This window comes from Lactuca saligna, chromosome 8 (genome assembly GCF_052625555.1).
Source record: "Lactuca saligna cultivar CGN05327 chromosome 8, ASM5262555v1, whole genome shotgun sequence".
NCBI lineage: Eukaryota > Viridiplantae > Streptophyta > Magnoliopsida > Asterales > Asteraceae > Lactuca > Lactuca saligna.
In genome coordinates this window covers 160,841,366-160,860,612 of record NC_136424.1, presented here as the reverse complement: position 1 = coordinate 160,860,612, position 19,247 = coordinate 160,841,366, and the positions used below count along the sequence as shown (strand labels likewise).

At 29.6% G+C, this 19,247-nt stretch overlaps 1 protein-coding gene across 1 annotated transcript; it reads right to left on the bottom strand.

The window, feature by feature from the left end:
• Positions 1-9,295: 9,295 nt before the first annotated feature.
• Positions 9,296-10,286, bottom strand: LOC145010240 (protein FAR-RED ELONGATED HYPOCOTYL 3-like). The gene is made up of 3 exons (XM_078968804.1): positions 10,014-10,286; positions 9,724-9,909; positions 9,296-9,607 (listed from the first exon to the last, which is right to left on the bottom strand). Exons 1-3 carry the CDS (start codon positions 10,284-10,286, stop codon positions 9,296-9,298), a joined length of 771 nt encoding a protein of 256 aa, XP_078824930.1.
• Positions 10,287-19,247: the final 8,961 nt, after the last annotated feature.

The following is a 19,247-nucleotide window of genomic DNA, read 5'->3' as shown; positions in this document are numbered from 1 at the left end:
ATTCACATCCCCTTATCTTAATTTCATCACCAACATCACACTCCATCTCCACCTTAGATCCACTAGAAAATCAACAATGCTCATTGAAATAATGCCTCCCACCTGGTGCGATGATTTGTGAACAAAGACGCGAGAATGAAGCTGCAGAGTGAGAAGCAAAGAACACAAAATGAGACCATTTACGATTATTGAGGATGGGGAGTGAAATCAATGGTGGTTCTAAAAAGCTAAAAATGTTTCAAAATCATCAAAAGTGATTTTGTAATCCTTGCGAGGAGCTTGAGCAGTTCATGAAAAATGATGTCAAGTGTTGAAAAGCAGATGACAAAAACTCATTTATTGAAACCCAATGGAACGACACCAAACGTCTTAACCAAGAAAGGAACATTAAGAACCAAAATATATAAGGATACCCAAGAAGGATGACTACAGAAGGGTTCTCGAATCTCGGTTATTCCTGATACGATCCAATTTTTTCATAATAAGGTCGATGTATTTGGTTCCAATCCCTTTATTCATCCTTCACAAATTATTACGGCTCCAATTTGTTAATCACAGACTTGAAAAATGGATGAAAAACCAGAAAATATATATTACTAGTTTTTGGAGATAACATCCCATATCTTTGAAACTCATGTTAGAAGGATGAATACTAAATGAGAAAAACATCTTCTTCTTTAGATTAAAAAACCCACCTCATTCTTCTGTTTGCAAGTTAAAGGACATGAAATGAAGAGGATGAAGGTTGCTGACATATATCCAAGCGATTTATCTGAGATTAGTTGGGTTTTTTTTTTTTTTTTGTTTAAAAGGGCTTTTTGTTCATATGCATTTATGAGTTTTGATTTGCAAAATAGTGATGAAGAAGAGGACTGAAAAGAGAGTCAAAAAGAGAATAAAAAAGATAGGGACGGTGGAAGTGGGTATGGTGGAGAGGGGTAGGGTGAGATTTTATTTTCTATTTTCTTATAAGTATTTAAATATTTAAATAAACAAAAAATATGTAAAAAGTAAATGATAAGGGTAAAATAGTCTTTTCAAATCCATCAGGGACCAAATCCACGGAAAATTTTAGATTTTGGATCTTTCATGCAAGTCGGAAATATTTTAGACCTTATCTACATATTTTGTGAAACCACAAGGACCAATTTCGCAGTTTAATCTTCCTTATTCTACGTGCCCCTAACATTAGGATGTGCCAACTAATGGGGACCGAAACCCCAACAAAATGGAACTTAGATGTGGTTTTTGGTTCCTTGAATCTACATTTTTCCGTTTCCATATTTTCAAGTTCCGAATCTGTTCGGTTTGCTTCACAAACCGAACTCCTTAGCCATGGGCCATAACGGTGATATCCTTGGACGGCCCTAAACTTATGTTAAACTAAAAATAAATCATATGGTCGCATAATAGAGGGATTTAAATTTTCAAATAAATTAGATAAAATTTTCAGGCAATTAGTGTTAATTTTCCGGCTTGCAACCCCCAAAATCATATATGCTATACCTTAGACTTTATCATGATTTGCCCAAATTACATACATACATACATACATACATACATACATACATACATACGTACGTACGTATGTATGTACATACGTACGTACATACATATATATACATACATACATACATACATACATGCATGCATGGATGCATGCATGCATGCATACATACATACATGCATACATACATGCATACATACATACATACATACATACATACATACATACATACATGCATACATACATACAGGGCAGTCCATAGGTTTTTGTTGCCCTCGGCCATGAGGCTTAACAATGCCCCTATATATGTACAAAACTATGTAAAACAAAATCTAAAACAAACTAAACACATCTTTTTATTTATAAATTCATATTCAGATAAACTAAAAATCTCAGTAAGACTAAAAACCACATATTAAATTGTTCTATACAACATTAATACTATTTAAGGATCATAAAACCTAGCCATGCCTCATCATAGAAGTAATCATGAAGTGATTACCCCCCCCCCCCCCCCCCCCCCCCCCCGATCTTCAAAGTGAACAACTTGATCAAGTCTGAAATATCAATAGTGAAGGAAGGCATTGAACTATCAAATTAGAAAAATCTCATCCCTTGACAATATGCGCTAAAAGAGATTTGTACAGGATCATTGCACTTATTAGATACATCAACATTAAATATCAAACCACATGATAAAAAGAAGGGAAAATGACATTTGATAATAGAAATTCAAAGTAGTTCTAGGCAATTTTTAAGTTAAACTTTTGTAGCTAGCTAACCAACTAAGACCATGTTATTGATTTAGTACTTGATAAACTGCTAGCTTTCAATCATCAAATCATGGGTGTAAAATATATATTCATCATAATTCATGAAGAAACTTATTTTAGATGTCAAATGTATCATTTGAAAGGAAATATGTAGAGAACCTATGGTTATTTAGTTGGGTTTGGAAAAACATTTTGTTGAAAAATCTCGAATCTTAAACTAGAAAAAGATAACAGTAGGGCCTATTCAATTCTTTGAGATAATATTTTTTTTGTTTCAAAATTACTCACCAATATCTAATAGCATTTATTCACCCAATGGCAATGTGCGGTCTCCATAGGAGCTAACATTAAGAAAATTGAAAGGCTTCACAACAAACAGGAGGCGGTGAGAAGTCAAGAAATAGAGAAATCAGAACTTGAAATTAATGAAATTAGAGTATTTAAAAATCAAAGATCGACTCATAAACACTGTGGGATCTATGTAATCGACTGATAAGTGAGAAATTTGAAATTTGAAAGCATAATATATTCAGAGAGAAATCGGTTCTTACTTCTAATTGAGGAGGAGATCGACAATTAGAAAAAGTAATAACGACATTTGAAATCGATGAATGTATTTCTAGGCATTGAGTTCTCCAATCAACAACAAATGGGTGTGGTTCTACGCATATATCAAATGGCATTTCGTTTTTCAAGGAGCCTTTTACGACGGCCAGTCTCTTGAGTTGTTTTGTGCCCTTGCTTCCCTTCTTGCGACACACGATAGAAATCAGACTCACAAGATACCGGGCTAATTTTTCTAACCAATATTACATATATTATAAATGATTGGACTAAACTTATGCCCCACAAAAAATTTGTTGCCCTGGGCCTTAGCCCAACTCGCCCATGTATTGTGTCGGCTATATATATATATATATATATATATATATATATATATATATATATATATATGTGTGTGTGTGTGTGTGTGTGTGTGTGTGTGTGTATATATATATATATGTTGGTTCCCTTTGAGAATAAAAAAAATTAGAGATTGTGAGATATGTGTATAACCGTTTGATTTGCTTATGTTTGTCTCTGAAGCTATGCGGTGGCATATTTGTAATTATGTTGGTAACTTATTAAACTAACACCGTTAATTTACGATTGTGGGGCTATTGTTGTAATTTTACAAAGATTGAGATGAATTTTGCAGGCTACGATACTGTAACCGCCTATTGTTTTCTTTTCTTTCTCGATCAAAGTCTCAATTCGAACTCTCATGAAACCCTCTTTTTCTTTCTTTATCTCATTTTGCCCTAGTTTTCGTTTCTTACTTGTTATTGAGAAATCAGTAAATGTCTTCAGGAGAAAATATAAACGAAGTTGCATCTTCCTTAATCGAAATGAAAGGTTATAATGGAAGTTATTTGTCATTTTATTGATAATGCATGTTTTTATTAATTAGTTAACTGTCGTTTTATGTTGATAATGGTGTTTTTTGTTTTGATTCAATAGGTTTTTCATCATTTTAACTTGATTTTGATGATTGTCTCGTTTAGAGTTGATATGTTTTTTATTATGTTTGTTTGTGGTGGTTTTTTATGTAAGTTTTTGTTTATATTTTCACAGATAAGGATTTCAAAAGAAACTATGTTCGAAAAAAATTCAAAAATCAGAAAAATATCGAATGCGGTAGAAGTGTTGTTATTTCCGAATGTATAGTTCAAAAAAAATCATCTATGATTAGAAGTAGAAATAAACATATAACTTCCTGTTTGAAGTTATTTGTTGTAATCATAACTGATTTTTTTTATTTTTTCAGTGTATTGAACATAACATTTAGTTATATGTTTATTTTTACTTCTAATCATAGATGCTTTTATACGTTTGTATATAATCATTGGTAACTAGTAATGATAAATGTATTTTTATGTATCAAACATGAATATAAAGTTATTTTTGTAATCATAACTGATTTTGTGGTTCTTTTAAGTGGATTGTATATAACATTTAGTTTGTATTTTTATTTGTTGTTCTGCTTATAATCATTAGTGAATAGTAATGATAAATGTATGTTTTAGTTTTTACTAACACTATTTTTGTAATGAAAATTGTATTTAAAAAAAGGGAATGTAGATAGCTCAAGGAAGACACGGTCATCTTCCAAAAGAGAGAAGGCGAATGAGGTGTCACAAACACGTAAAAGTACATCCAAAAAAATAGTTATTGAACAACCAAAAGTGAAGCTGAGGGTTAAGGTCAAAACTGTAAGTAAGAAACGTGAACTATCTGATGAAGATGATTCAGATTTTCAGATTCATCCTGGATCTTCAAAGAAACCAAACAGAGAAACTAAAATTTTGAAGAAAGATAAAAAAAAAAAAAGCGTTGAAGATTTTTTATTATGTTCTTAATCATTTTAATTTTGAATCTTTGAAGGTGGAGTTTGATAATTGTGAAGTTAGTGTTGATAGTAAGTCTGTTCAAAAGATGTTAGGATTACCATTTGGTGGCTCATTACTTTAAAATATGGATTACATTTCGGAGAATAATGAAGAGTGTTGTATGTTTGAGAGGAAGAAACAGTATTAAAATATTGATAAATTGAGATTGAAACAGCTAAAGAATGAACTTGTTCAAACTAGTGCTGCGGATGACAACTTCAGAATCAATTTTTTGGTTCTTTTTATTAATACTTTTTGTGAGTCTACAAGCATGGGTAAATGTAATCTGAATCCATTGTATTTAATCAGAAGAGATACTGATTTAAGTAGCATTGACTGGTGCGATTACATTGTGGATTGTTTGGTAAGGACAAAGAAGGTTTACAATCCAGAGAAATAATCTTCTTTCTTTTATGGACCAGCATCATACCTTATGGTACGTGAGTTATTTTTTGATATTTAGTATTCTTGTTAGTTGTAAAAATATGTTTGTTTTTATAATAAATCATATATGATTTTATCACATACAATCATATATGATTATGTAGTATAATTTTTGTTTAATTATATATTACACATCAAAATCATATATGATGTTATATATGTTATGATTTTATATATGTTTTTTGTAGTTGTTATATGTGGATACTTTCAAGTTTGATCATTTGCAAGTCACACGTAAACGTCCAACTATTTTTTATTGGATGTCAGAGAAGATAAGGTTTCTTGAGGATATTTTACAAGAGAGTGGAGGATTTGGATGTGGACATGTTAATGAAGCATATCTGGAAGAAGAATTTCAAGAATCTGAGTATAATGAGGAGGAATCTGGTGGTGATGAGGTTGAATCTGATAGTGAAGAGGATTTATGTGATGAGGATGAACAAGATTTTGATGTTAATAAAGTTAGTGATGTGGAGGTAATTCTATAGTTTTATTCATTTATGATTTAATTAGTTTATTCATTTATGACTTCTTATGTTTAAGTATTTTAGTTGTAAGTATCTTTTTTTCTTATGTAGGTGTATGAAAGTAAAATTTCATGTATGTATCAGAAGATGGAGGATTTGAAAAAGGATCTTGTTGTAAAGACAAATGAGGGAGTGTTGAAGTTTCCTCAAAGTAAAAATTTGAAGAATTGGAAATTATTATTTCATGTTGAAGATTTAAGCACAGAAACTTTTGATTTCTATTATGTTTCACAAAAATATAAAGAACTGATATTAACACCTGGTTTTGTTCAAGTTAATGATGAAGATTATGGGAATGATTTTCTTAATGATGATGAAAATGTTGAAGATTATGATCAAGGGAAATGTTCTGGTGGTCAGGGGGATGGAAGTGGTCCACATGAGGGCAATATTGGTAAAAATCACGTTGAAGGTAAAGGTGATTATGATGAAGATGATGAACAAGGAAGTGGAAGTGGATGTAATAAAGAAGAGGACATGAATTTAAATTCTATTGTCGAAAATGTTACTAAGAGTGTGGGTCTAATTGATAGCCAGGAAGGTGTATCTTTTAGTCAATTTATTTGCGATCAAGTTGTTGAAAGTTTTCTTAAAACTTTGGGTCAAGGTAGGCATATTTTATTATTATATATAGTTTAATCATATGATTTTAATTTTTTATATTTGAATTTTATAGGTACTAATGGTTGTTTAAATCAAAAACTAGTTGAAGATGATGTGAATTTGAATTTGAATGGTATTCATGATGGTAAGTATTTATTTATGTATTTGTAATACATAAAATATATATATATAAATATGTTATATAGATTATTCATTTATGATTTTAATAATTTAGGGACTGTAAATTTGGGTGAGGATGATCATAAGAATAAAGTAATTTTAGATCGTAATATTGATAAAATTATTGTAGCAAAGAAGGACAGAGACAGTGAAGATATTGAAGATTGTTCAAATAAAAATAAAGATGGAGGTAAATTGTTTATAATTATTGTTTATTCATATATAATTGTGTTTATAATTATTGTTTATTCATATATGATTTTTATAATTTTATTGGGTAGAAAATGTTGAAGATTTTTCAAATAAAAACAATGATTCAAATGAGACTCGATCATTGAAAAATGATATTGTTCCAAGTTTTAGTCTTGGATTTAGTCAAGATTCTGAAGGTTCCAAGAAGTCATCTTAAAGTCAAATTTCTTCTGAACGGATGACAAAGAAAAAGATTAAGGATAGAGTTATTTTGGGAAACCCAAGTGCTAGTCCAGAGTGTGTTATTCCAAATATGGATGTTATTGATGCTAGTCCAGTTTCTTTTGCACCCCCTTTGGGTACATTAGAAGGACCATCAAAACCTGTTTCTGGCAAACATAAAGATATAAATGAAGAAGCAATCTCAGTAGTGGATGTCAAAGGAAAGAGACAAATGAAGTTTTCTTATGTTTATAAGTCACCATTTAAGGAAAGGTTGATTGATTTTAAACCTAGTTTGATACAAGTAGAAAATGTTGTTTGTGAATGGCTTTTCAGTCTTCAAGGAAATCCAGGGTAATTTTTTTTAATATAATTTTTTATTTTTATAATTATAATTTTTTCTTTTAAATAACATTTAAATAAATATATATAGGGATATTGTATTGCTTACGGAAACATATGTTATTAGGTTTAGAGCTAATTATGAAAGTCTTTATAAAAAGCCCATTTGCATGTTAGTGTTCTTGACTCATGGTCTCGTATACTATATCATGAAGAGAAATTCAGAGGTGTTAATTCTCCACTGAGACTGTTCATGAATTCTAACACTGTAAGTTTTTATTTTATTATTAATAATTTTTTTATTAAATATTTACATGTTTTTATATAATAATTTATGATTTTCTTTTATTACAGACTTTGTTAGTTGAATATACACATTTGAATGAAACTGGAAAATATAAAGTTTTCAATGAGAGCTTTTCTCGCAGTGTTTGTGGTGATAGAGACTTGAAGGTTTTGAAGGATGTTGACATTGTATATTATATATATATATATATATATATATATATATATATATATATATATATATATATATATATTATTTCTAATATTATACATGTTGATGTTAAGTATTTTTCACGGTTTTGAAGCATGAGCACATATATCTTATTGTTATGAATTTGAAGAAACGTGCTTTTGAGGTTATTGATAATGGTGCAGATGATGTTGATTTCGATGATAAGTATGGTGCAGTGTTTAAACTTCTTGTAAGTTTCAAATGACATTTATTCTTTAAATTTGAAATCATATATGATATATGTTATAATTATTATACTTATATTTTTCTGACTTGAAATCATATATGATTTTCAGAAAAAGTCTTTTTTGAAGTATCTAAAAGAGATCGGTCATGTTAAAGCAAATGAAATGGCTGATAATAGTATTACTCTAGTAAGATTTACAATGTCATGGAGGACAGTTTATAACTAAGTGGATTGTGGAGTTTTTGCTATGAGACATATGGAGAGTTATTTTGGAGAAAAAGGTTCTAAATGGAAATGTGGTCTTCCAAAAGAAGGTGGTTCTCAAGAAAAAATTCTGGAAAAGTTGAGAATGAAATATGCAGCAGCAATCTTAACTTATGAGATTAATACAAAGAGTGATGATGTGTTGAAAGCTGCATATGAGTATCAAAAAGTTGATCAAAAGATTTGTGGTAAGCATGCATATGATGCTCAATGGAATATAGAAAGAAGGTTGTCAAATTTTTTTTGATTGAGTATTTTCTGATTGATGATATTATAAGAACAAGGTTGTTTATGTTGTGTATGTTATAGATATTGTGAAGAATGTTTGTTTTTATGATGATGGAAAACATGGTGATGGAAAACAAGTTAATATGTATTTTGGTAGATTTTATTATCTAAGTTTGTTTGTGTGAATTATGTTATTGAATGTTAATCATAAGTGATTATATTAGATATGTAGTAAAGACTTGTTAGGTTCAATGGAGATAATCTTTGTAAGTAATGGTGGAAGACTTCTTGGAGTCAGCTACAATATGTATGAAAATCTAACTAGGAATATGAAGAACAAGAATCTTGGAAAATGGAGAACTTGATATTTGAGACTTGTGAAATTGTTTATTATTGAATATTTTATCATGTTTGATGTTATTCTATGATGATGAATATTGTTATCTTTAGATTTTTTATTAGTAGTGTTGTTTATTTGTTAGGAACAATGTTGTTGTATATGGTTATATGTAATGGTTAGATGTTTTTTATGTGTAATCATATTTTTAATTACTTATGATTAAACAAAACATATGAAGTAGTATTACATAATATTTTATGATTTTACAGATGAATAATGTATATGGTTGTGCGTAATGATTACATGTATTAAATAATAGTTATATGTAATCTTAAATGCCTGTAGTAACATTTAATAAAAGTTTAATCATGAATAAATATATTATCAAATCAAAGAAAGAATTATCAAAGTAGATTAAATCCAGAAGACAAAATCAAGTAAATTCTGTTTTATAAAAAGAGTAAAGTGTACTAAACAAAAAGTATATTATTTTGAAAAAAAAAATATGACTTATTCATTACTGATTAAAGCAGTAAATATCTATGTAGCTTTTGATGATTGTTCTACTGCAAGTTTGATTGGGCATGTCCGCAAGTTATGAGGAGCCCTTTCTCCACATCCTGAGCATCTTCTTCTTTTCTTGTTTGAATTTTTATACGCTATTTCTGCTGCACTTTGAATTCTACTTTTCTTTCCGCATCCTTTATTGCTTTGAATATTTGGAACATTGATGTCAATGTCTTTTGGAATAGTTTGGCCCATAAGCTTTCCTACCTCTTCAACATTTGTCCTATTTTTCTGCAATTCATTTGTAGGATCGTTTTCATATTCCTTCAGCATGCTTTCTGTTTTCTTAACAAACAAATCCCTTTTTTCTTTATTTTTCTTACGTATTCCAAACATGCTTCAAAGTTGTAGTATGCTTGATTGACAGATCTGTTAATTTCACTGTCTCCTGTATCATATACATGTCTACCAAAATTATAATGCCTTGATATCACATCCTTTCTCCAACGATTCTCAATGTATTGTTCAGGTATCTCCTTAATTCCATGTTTCATGAGTATGTTGAACGCATGTCTGCACAAAGTCCCAAAGCGGTTGAAGTGTTCACATGTACATTTTACATCATTTGTTGGAAGTTTTATTTCTACCTGTTCAAAATAAAATTAAAGCATTTAGTGTTTTATAATCATAAATGAATATTTTTTTTATATTATGTGCTGATTCAACAAAAATGAAAATAAGAATATATTACCTCAAATTCTGTTTTTAGATCATTGTTTTTGTTCAGTTGTTCTACTTTGTATAACTCCCATTCATTTTTTGTTGCAAGATGTTCGTATTGGCAGTACCAGCAACCTTTATAAATTTCTTTTTGTACTTCATAAAACAATGTACTTGTATAAACTTTTGCAACATGTTTTTCTATTGGTCGTGGTGAAATAAATTTATATACCGCCTTCTTTGTTTGATGATCAAGCTCTTGTTGTGTATTTCTTTGTTTTTGAATTGTTGTGTCATAGCTCATCATGAAATATAAAAGTAAATTTCCAGATTAAGAGTAAGTGTTGAAGAAGCAATTCATGCTTTCTGATCTTGAAGTGGTTTTCATCAATCCAGACATTCTTGTGTCACTGAAGTATGCAGGTATCCATTTGTCATGTAATTCAAACATATCATTGAACCATATTTTATCTTCCAGATTGAATTCATTAATGATCAAATCCCACTTCTTTTCAAATTCATCAGGTTTGATATGCATGTTCCAAACAAGCTTGTTAAATCTTTTCTTGAAGTCTTTGTTTTTAAATAAATCGCAGTAATCTATGAATGAACATTTTTGCTTATATAAATATAAATTATATACGTATTTCGATATATCATATATGATTAATCATATATGATTGCTGTAATATAGGATATACCATCTATGATTGATCATATATCATATATGTACTGTAATCATATATGTATAATCATATATGATTATTTAATCATATATGATTAATCATATATCATATATGTACTGTAATCACATATGTTTAATCATATATTATTATATAATCATATACAATTAATCATCTATCATATATGAGTAATCATATACGATTACTGTAATGTAGGATATATCATCTATGATTAATCATATATCATATATGTACTATAAAAATATGTGTTTAATCATATATTATTATTTAATAATATATGATTAATAATATATCATATATGTACTGTAATCATATATGTTTAATCATATCTGATTATTTAATCATATATGATTAATCATATATCATATGTGTACTGTAATCATATATGTTTAATCACATATGACTAATCATATATCATATATTTACTGTAATCATATATGTTTAATCATATATCATATATGTACTGTAATCATATATGTTTAATCATATATGATTAATCATATATCATATATGAGTAATCATATATAATTAATGTAATGTAGGATATATCATCTATGATTAATCATATATCATTTATGTACTGTAATCATATATATTTAATCATATATGATTATTTAATCATATATGATTAATCATATATCATATATGTACTGTAACTATATATGTTTAATCATATATGATTACTATAATGTAGGATATATCATGTATGATTAATTATATATGATTAATCATATATCATATATGTATTGTAATCGTATATGATTAATCATATATGATTATATAATCGTATTATATAATCATATATGATTATATATTGTATCATCATAATCATAGTATGATATATGATAACTTATATTATTATAATAATATATGGTTAATCATATATAATCATATATGATTATATAATCATATTATTAACATACTTAATTATACATCATTATATCAATCATATATGATTAATCATATATGATTAAGTATTTTAATAATATGATTATATAATTATATATGATTATATAATGTATTATCATATTACATACTATGTAATCATATATGTTTATACAATATGGTATCTGATAATTCATATTATTAGAATAGTTAATCATATATGATTAATCATATATGGTTATATGGTATGATATCTGATAAGTCATATATGAATCATCTGTCATAATACTATATAATCATATATGATTATATAATGCGTTTTTATTATACCTTTGCTTGCAGTTTTTTCATTATGTGCCGCATGCATAGTCTGTGTCTTGAATTTGGTAAGACATATTCCACTGCTTGTTTTATTGTTGTAATTTGATCAGTTAGAACAATTTTTGGTGCTTTCCCTTCCTGAGCTCTAAGAAAAGCTTTAAGCAGCCATTCATACAACTCAATTGTCTCTCTACTTAGCAACCCAACACCAACAGTAACTGATTTCTTGTGGTGGTCAACTGATGTGAATGGAACAAATACCATTTTATACCTATATAAAGAAAATGTGTTTAGTACAATCATATTTGATTAATAGTATGTTTGAATTTATATACATTAACTTACTTGTTTGTTCTAAAAGTTGCATCGAAAGATATAACTTCTCCAAACTCTGCATAAAAGCCTTTTTTCTTTCATCTGCCCAAAACATAGCAGCCAACAGATCTCCATCACGTTGGAACTCATATGAATAATTTAGGTAATGATCTCTATGATCATTCATTTTGTTTATCATTATTTGAGCATCCTTGTAACATAAGATTATATTTACTCATCTCCTCAAGTTTTTGTAGTCTGTTACTTTCGCCCCTACATATTCATATCCTCCTTTCAAAACTACTCGTATTTTGTGAGCCATTGTGGGACCAATTTTAGCATTTGATGCACGTATTACAAACTCTTTTTCAGAATATGACATATTTCTTGCCTTTTTCGTATAAGGTCATTCCCCACTACTTTCCAGTGGGTGGTTGTGTATTTCAAAGAATTTCTTAACTTTGTAATTTGTTGTTCCATAAACATTTTCAAATATAATCTTTGTTGTACACCTAATAATTATCTTGTTTGAATTTGGTTTCCTCTTGACAGAACTTGTAGCCAACGTATCACAAGGTTTTGGTTTATCCTTGCCACCCCTATTGCATATAACATATTTTTCTTTTATTATTTGGCTATTGTATTTTGATTGGCTACTCAGTCTTGTATGAAAACCTACCATTTCTACATAATCATTATACATTTTTACTGCCAAATTTAGTGATTTGAGAACACTGTTTACAACTGGTACAAATTTTGTAGGGACATCTGGTTTATATTCAAATTCTTCAATTATGTTACTGCAATATGATTCATTTGTTGAATTGGAACTTTCACCTGATAAAAGAAGGGAATGAAAAATATGTTATTATATAATTTTATGTTGTAATAATCATATGTGATTGATCACATAATATACTGTGTAATCATAAATGATTATACGTATCAATTTATAAATAATCATACTTGATATTGTTTAATCATGTATGATTAATCATATGTATTTGTAGTTTGTAATATATGATTAATCCTGTTTTATGATGTATAATCATATATGATTATTCATCCAAATGTAATATTAATATAGATTTCAATTTGAAAACATATATGATAAATCAGAATTACAGACTATAAATACATATGATTAATCATAGATATGAACAGTCATATATGATTATTCATCCTTATATGATTAAATCACATATTGTATTGTATAATCATATATGATTATTCATAATTTATATTGTATAATAAAAGAATCAGAATGAAATGTAGAAACTGTCATGTAATATGTAGCATTAAAACGAATTAGTTGTACCTTCAATACGAATCGTATTTTGATGTTCTTCAGAAGTGAAAGAAATTGAATCGATTTGTTCCTCTTTAGGATATGAATTGATTTCAGCTATAATAGTATCTGTTGCGATTAACTTGTCAATTTCTTTTGGATGCGACATCATTTATGAAATTTGATTTTGATTCGATTTTCAAATGCTTTGTTTACATTGCGAGGTGCTTGTTTCTTCGATTTGAGGTTTATATCTCGTATTTATGAGGATATGAACTGATGCTCTGTTTCGATCGTTTTTTTCGATTTGAAGATTGTGAATAATTTGATAACAGATTCAGTAAAAATAGGATGTTTTTTATTATATTGAATGAGTTGTTGAAGATTGGATGATATGATTACGTGACTGATACTGAAAATCGATGATTTAGCGATATGATGATTTTTAGAGAAGGAAGGTGTCCGCTTTCTCAACATTAATCTCAAGTTGACGTTAAGTTGAAGTTTACTATTATACCCCTTAATCATTTAACAGCTGACATTAGTTGACGTTAAGTTCCATTGGCTGATATTTAATCTCACAATCTCCAAGTTTTTATTAATCTTAAGAGAATCATCCCTTTTATATATATATATATATATATATATATATATATATATATATATATATATATATATATATATATATATATATATATATATATATATATATCACATCAATATTCAAACTCATATTTTAATATATTTTAATTAAGGTTAAACTAATCTAATATTAATTTTTTTTTATCTAAAACTCAAAATTCCACATGATATTATTAAACTACCCTCCTCGTATTAAAGATTAATATGAACTCAATTTAATTAGGTTAAAACCACTTATTATTCAAAGGCTTCAAAAATCGTTTGTGTAATGAGATCATGGTTTCACATTCATTTTTTTTTATTCCCACTAATGGGTCACCATGTTTTCTATATATATATATATATATATATATATATATATATATATATATATATATATATATATATATATATATATATATATATATATATATATATATATATATATATATATATATATATATATACATCAGCTTTTATACGTAGACCCACTCTTAAAAGGTAAGAATTGCACGACCTGTAAAAACACACTAAACGGTAGAAGGTTGTCGATTTAAGGTGATACACGCAGGCCAATTGTTTAGGATATGTAATCAAAATAGAAGTAACATTCAAAAATTTATAAGGAAAATGAAATTTTCCCTTATTTGAATATACCATTTCTTCTTGATGATAGAAAGAAAAACAATCATATAACCCAAATTTAAGACAGTCTACTCTACGAGCACTACAAAATTAATTAAAGTTATGTATATATTAGCAGCTCAAAATTCTTCATTTAGACTTCTGAACCAATTCTTTATAAATTTCAAGAAATCTAGTTTGTTTCCTTTTTATCAAGCTCGACACGAAACCAACCTGTGACATTTTGTTTTTTGGTTTTGCAAAACCATTGGGTTCGGCTTTGTATTTGTGTTCGGTTTTCGGGATTTCCATTTTAAATTGTGGGTTGTGCGGTTTAGGGTTTTGGAGTTTTATGACATTCCAGGTTGAACCCATTTTCGAGCACCACACCATTTCACAATCATTCACGACTCATATAGCAAGTATCATAGTACGCTGATATAAACGACTTAAGATCTAAACCAAATGCAAAATACATTGCTATAAAAGTATACACTAAAATCAAACCAATCGCCAAACTATCAAACTATATATTTAAGATCAATTGAGAATAAAAAATTACATGAGAATGTATGAACAATTTCTAACCGTTAATCTTTAAGAATCATGCGTTTGTAATCACATTTCTTAATTTGCATGTGCTTATATCAGCAATCAACCGCCTATAACCACCTATGATTTAAGAAATATGATCACAACCACAAACATCAGCGGCTAGAAATTGTTCACACGTTCTAACATAATTTGTTATTCTCAAATGAACTAAACCTTATTTATGTATGTTTGTGTTTGTGTGTGTATATATAATTTGTTACAAACATTATTAGGGAAAGATGGGTCGATGAACCCAGGAGGTTGAGACATGTAGACAGATTCTATGAGATGTCCTTATAGAAAGACGATATTGGTGTCAATTTGTCATAAACACCAATTTTGAGAGGTGGATAGAGAAAAAATGAGGCGAATAGATGTTGGTTTGACGACACGATTGAAAGTTTCAATTTAATCGAGTCCTGGTCATTGGTGAAAACCTTTAGCTACCAAGCGACCTTTTAGGCGATCGACAGTACCATTTAGATTGAATTTGGTACGAAAAACCCATTTACGTCCAACGATGTTGGGGGTTGAATCACGTGGGATAAAGTACCAGTTCGGTTGCGAATGAGGGTACCATGTTCGTCTGTCACCCCCACCCCCCGACCGAGTGCGGAAAATGCCGAATGGTAACGGTACATAGATTTCCGAAATCATAGAGCGTCAATCCTAATCACCTATCTAAATGAATATATATATATATATATATATATATATATATATATATATATATATATATATATATATATATATATATATATGTCTTCATGTTGATAATCCTTTCCTGACTTGATCATTACTCCATCCTAGGAACATATGCGATTTTTGAAAACGTCAACTTGATATTGGTGAGTTCACAGGTTTTGAGGTAAAAAGTATAATAAACTTTTTAGAAATCTTTACTTTAATTTCCTAGATTCCTAGTTTCCTATGTTTTATTATATCACCTGTTTATTTTTTTTATTTAATTCTGCTAATCCTACCATATTGTTTTCTAGGATGTATTATTAATCCTAATTCACTATCTTTGTTGGATATCTAACAATCCTATCTTATTGTCTTTTAGAATATTTTATTAATCATAATTTAATATCTTTATAGGATATCTAAAAATCCTAACATATTTTATCTACCATTCCAATGCGTCTCTAAAGGTTTTGTAATGTATTACCATGACCCCCCCCCCCCCCCCCCGGCCCTAATCGACGTTGTTTTACTAATAATTTTCCCCGTCACGACGCTTCATCGAACGTCAAATAGTGAATAATAAGAAAGTTATCATGTCGGGATTGTAGCTAGAAATCGCAGTTGAGGTTATCAGTCCCCATATAGATCTATACATATCTTTCTAACTCTTACAAGATTAAGGATTATACGTATCGGGGAAGCCAAATTTAATCATGACATTTGGATGAATATTAATAGCTCCCTAACACATTAACATTAGGTATTTATCTTTTATCTTTATCTTTTATCTTTCCAATAACTAGCACAATATACATATTTTACCTTATATTTGATAATTATAACCTTTTTGATCTCATAATTATTGTGTGTGTGTGTGTGTGTATATATATATATATATATATATATATATATATATATATATATATATATATATATATATATATATATATATATATATGAGAACAAGAACTGATTGCGCAGAAACAAGGTTTGAAAACTCAAACCTTGAGTTAATGCTTAAGACCAATGTAAGCTACTAAAAGAAGATTCTAGTCGAGTCTGGAAAGTCCAATCAAGACTTGAAGTTGGAGATTCAACAAAGTATTCAATTCATATGATAAGTAAGGAGTTAATGATCAAGGCAAAGAAATAAATGAACGAGAAGAATGTTTGAGAGAATTGATTTGAATGAAAGATGCAAGTGAAGTAAATGACAAATAGTCTATCTTTAGTGAAGCAATCTGTCGTTTGATTTAACATTAAAAGCTCCTTTAAATAGGAGAACGGATTACACCGTACTGACCAAATACATACATAGGACCGGATAATATAGTTACTTCTGATACTCTGATTATCTAAGTTAGACAAAAGAGACTAAGTCCTATGACATGTTAAATCAACTAAAAGACAAATACAATTAATAGAGACGGAGAAGATATTGATTCAGACATATTGTCATTCCGAACACAACTTCCAATCTAGAATGCCTTCATTACGTTTGGAATATCTTCAACTGAACTTATTCTCTTGACACAAGCTATTCTTCAAACTTCACACTAATTCTGCACCAATTCTATTTCGGAACTGAGGCTAACTTCGGAACTGTCAAAAGGTTAGAGATTGCTATAGGTTCACTTTAGGTTCCAATAATCTCCCCCTAAGTGAACTTAGCAATCAGGTCAACTCAGTTTGCTTCTTCCTTGATAAAAGTGTATGCTCTGAATAACCAATCTCTAACTTCGATATACCACTTCATTTGACTCACAAACTTTGTCTTGGCATGTTTAGGAGCATTAGACCTGGATGCACGACCAATGAATTTTTGAAGAGATCTAGTTGGAACCAGATGTTTGTCAAGGACTCTGAAGACATCCTTCTTGTTTGTCTTTTTTGTCTTGTAAACAAACCCTAGAACCGGCTCAACAATGGGCTTTTCAGTTAGCAACTCGGCTTCTGGCAGAAGGTAGTCTATTTTGGCAAGATAGTTTTTAGTTCCGAACAGGTGTGCCGGCTCATAGTCGCATCGACAAAATTCAGTAACATAATCCTTAAGGAAACTTAAGGCAGCGTGGTAAGCTACCATGCTGAGGTCATCATTTTGAAGACTCTGGAGGTGTGCAGCAATTGTCAAAATGTCGTTCGGATTGATTGCAGGGAAATCGGCATCAGTAATGGTGCAATAGGTTCGCTTATTCCGAAAGATGTGATACCGGAGCAGTTCGCAGTTGAGTTCAAATTTTGTTAAAATCTTCCTTGCAAACCATAAGATCTTTGTTATCCTTTTCCTCGAACACACTTCCTTTTGAGGTTGCGCATTCTTGGAGTAGAAGGTTTTCAGTCGTTCACGCTTAGTACGGATGACCAGTTCTGGATTATCATTAGGGTGAAGAGGAGCAAAATTGATGTAAAACTTGTTGTAAGTAGAGAGAGGTAGATCAAGTTGTTCATAATCGTTTTTAAGGATGTCATAGTACATGAAGGGTACTATGTCCAAATCATGGAGTATTCCTTCTCGGCATAGACGAGAGATACCCTGCATCAGATTGGGATTATCTTTGAGTGCTTGAATCCAGATGCTTTCCTCTAGGGCTTTATTGATTTCATCCTGAGACCATCCTAATTTTTTCTTTGGTGGAGGTCCGGAGTAGTGAGCTTGATAGCTTGCAGTGATGGGCTTCTTACCCTTGTCTTTACTGAGTGTCGAGATGATATGTTTCATGTTTTCATCAATAGTGAATTCCAGAGCATAAGTTTGAAGAGGTTCTTCCGGAATATCTTCTGGAGTCCGGAGGGGAGAACCTTCATCAACCATATAGTACCAAAAATTGGGTGATCAGAAGGAGGGGGAACTAGAGTCTACACTTCATTTCTATCAAACTCAACTAATTCTTCCTGCATGGCTGTAATCCAATCAACATGTTCTAAAGCTTCTATGATGGATTTGGGTGTAACGACCCAAAAATCAAGGGTAAAAATTTCATTTTTAATATAACCCAAAAATATATATCATTTATTCCAAACATTACAAATCATCATTAAGTAAAACATTTATCAAAGTTCATCCCAAAATCATTCATTGTGGAAATCATAGGTGTGTGCACTGGGATCAATCCGAGCCCTTCCTTTCCAAAACGATAATACTTGAAACAATAAACAAAACCTGTAAGCACGAAGCTTAGTGAGTTTCCTAGAGCATACCATACACACAATCCACATAACACATATC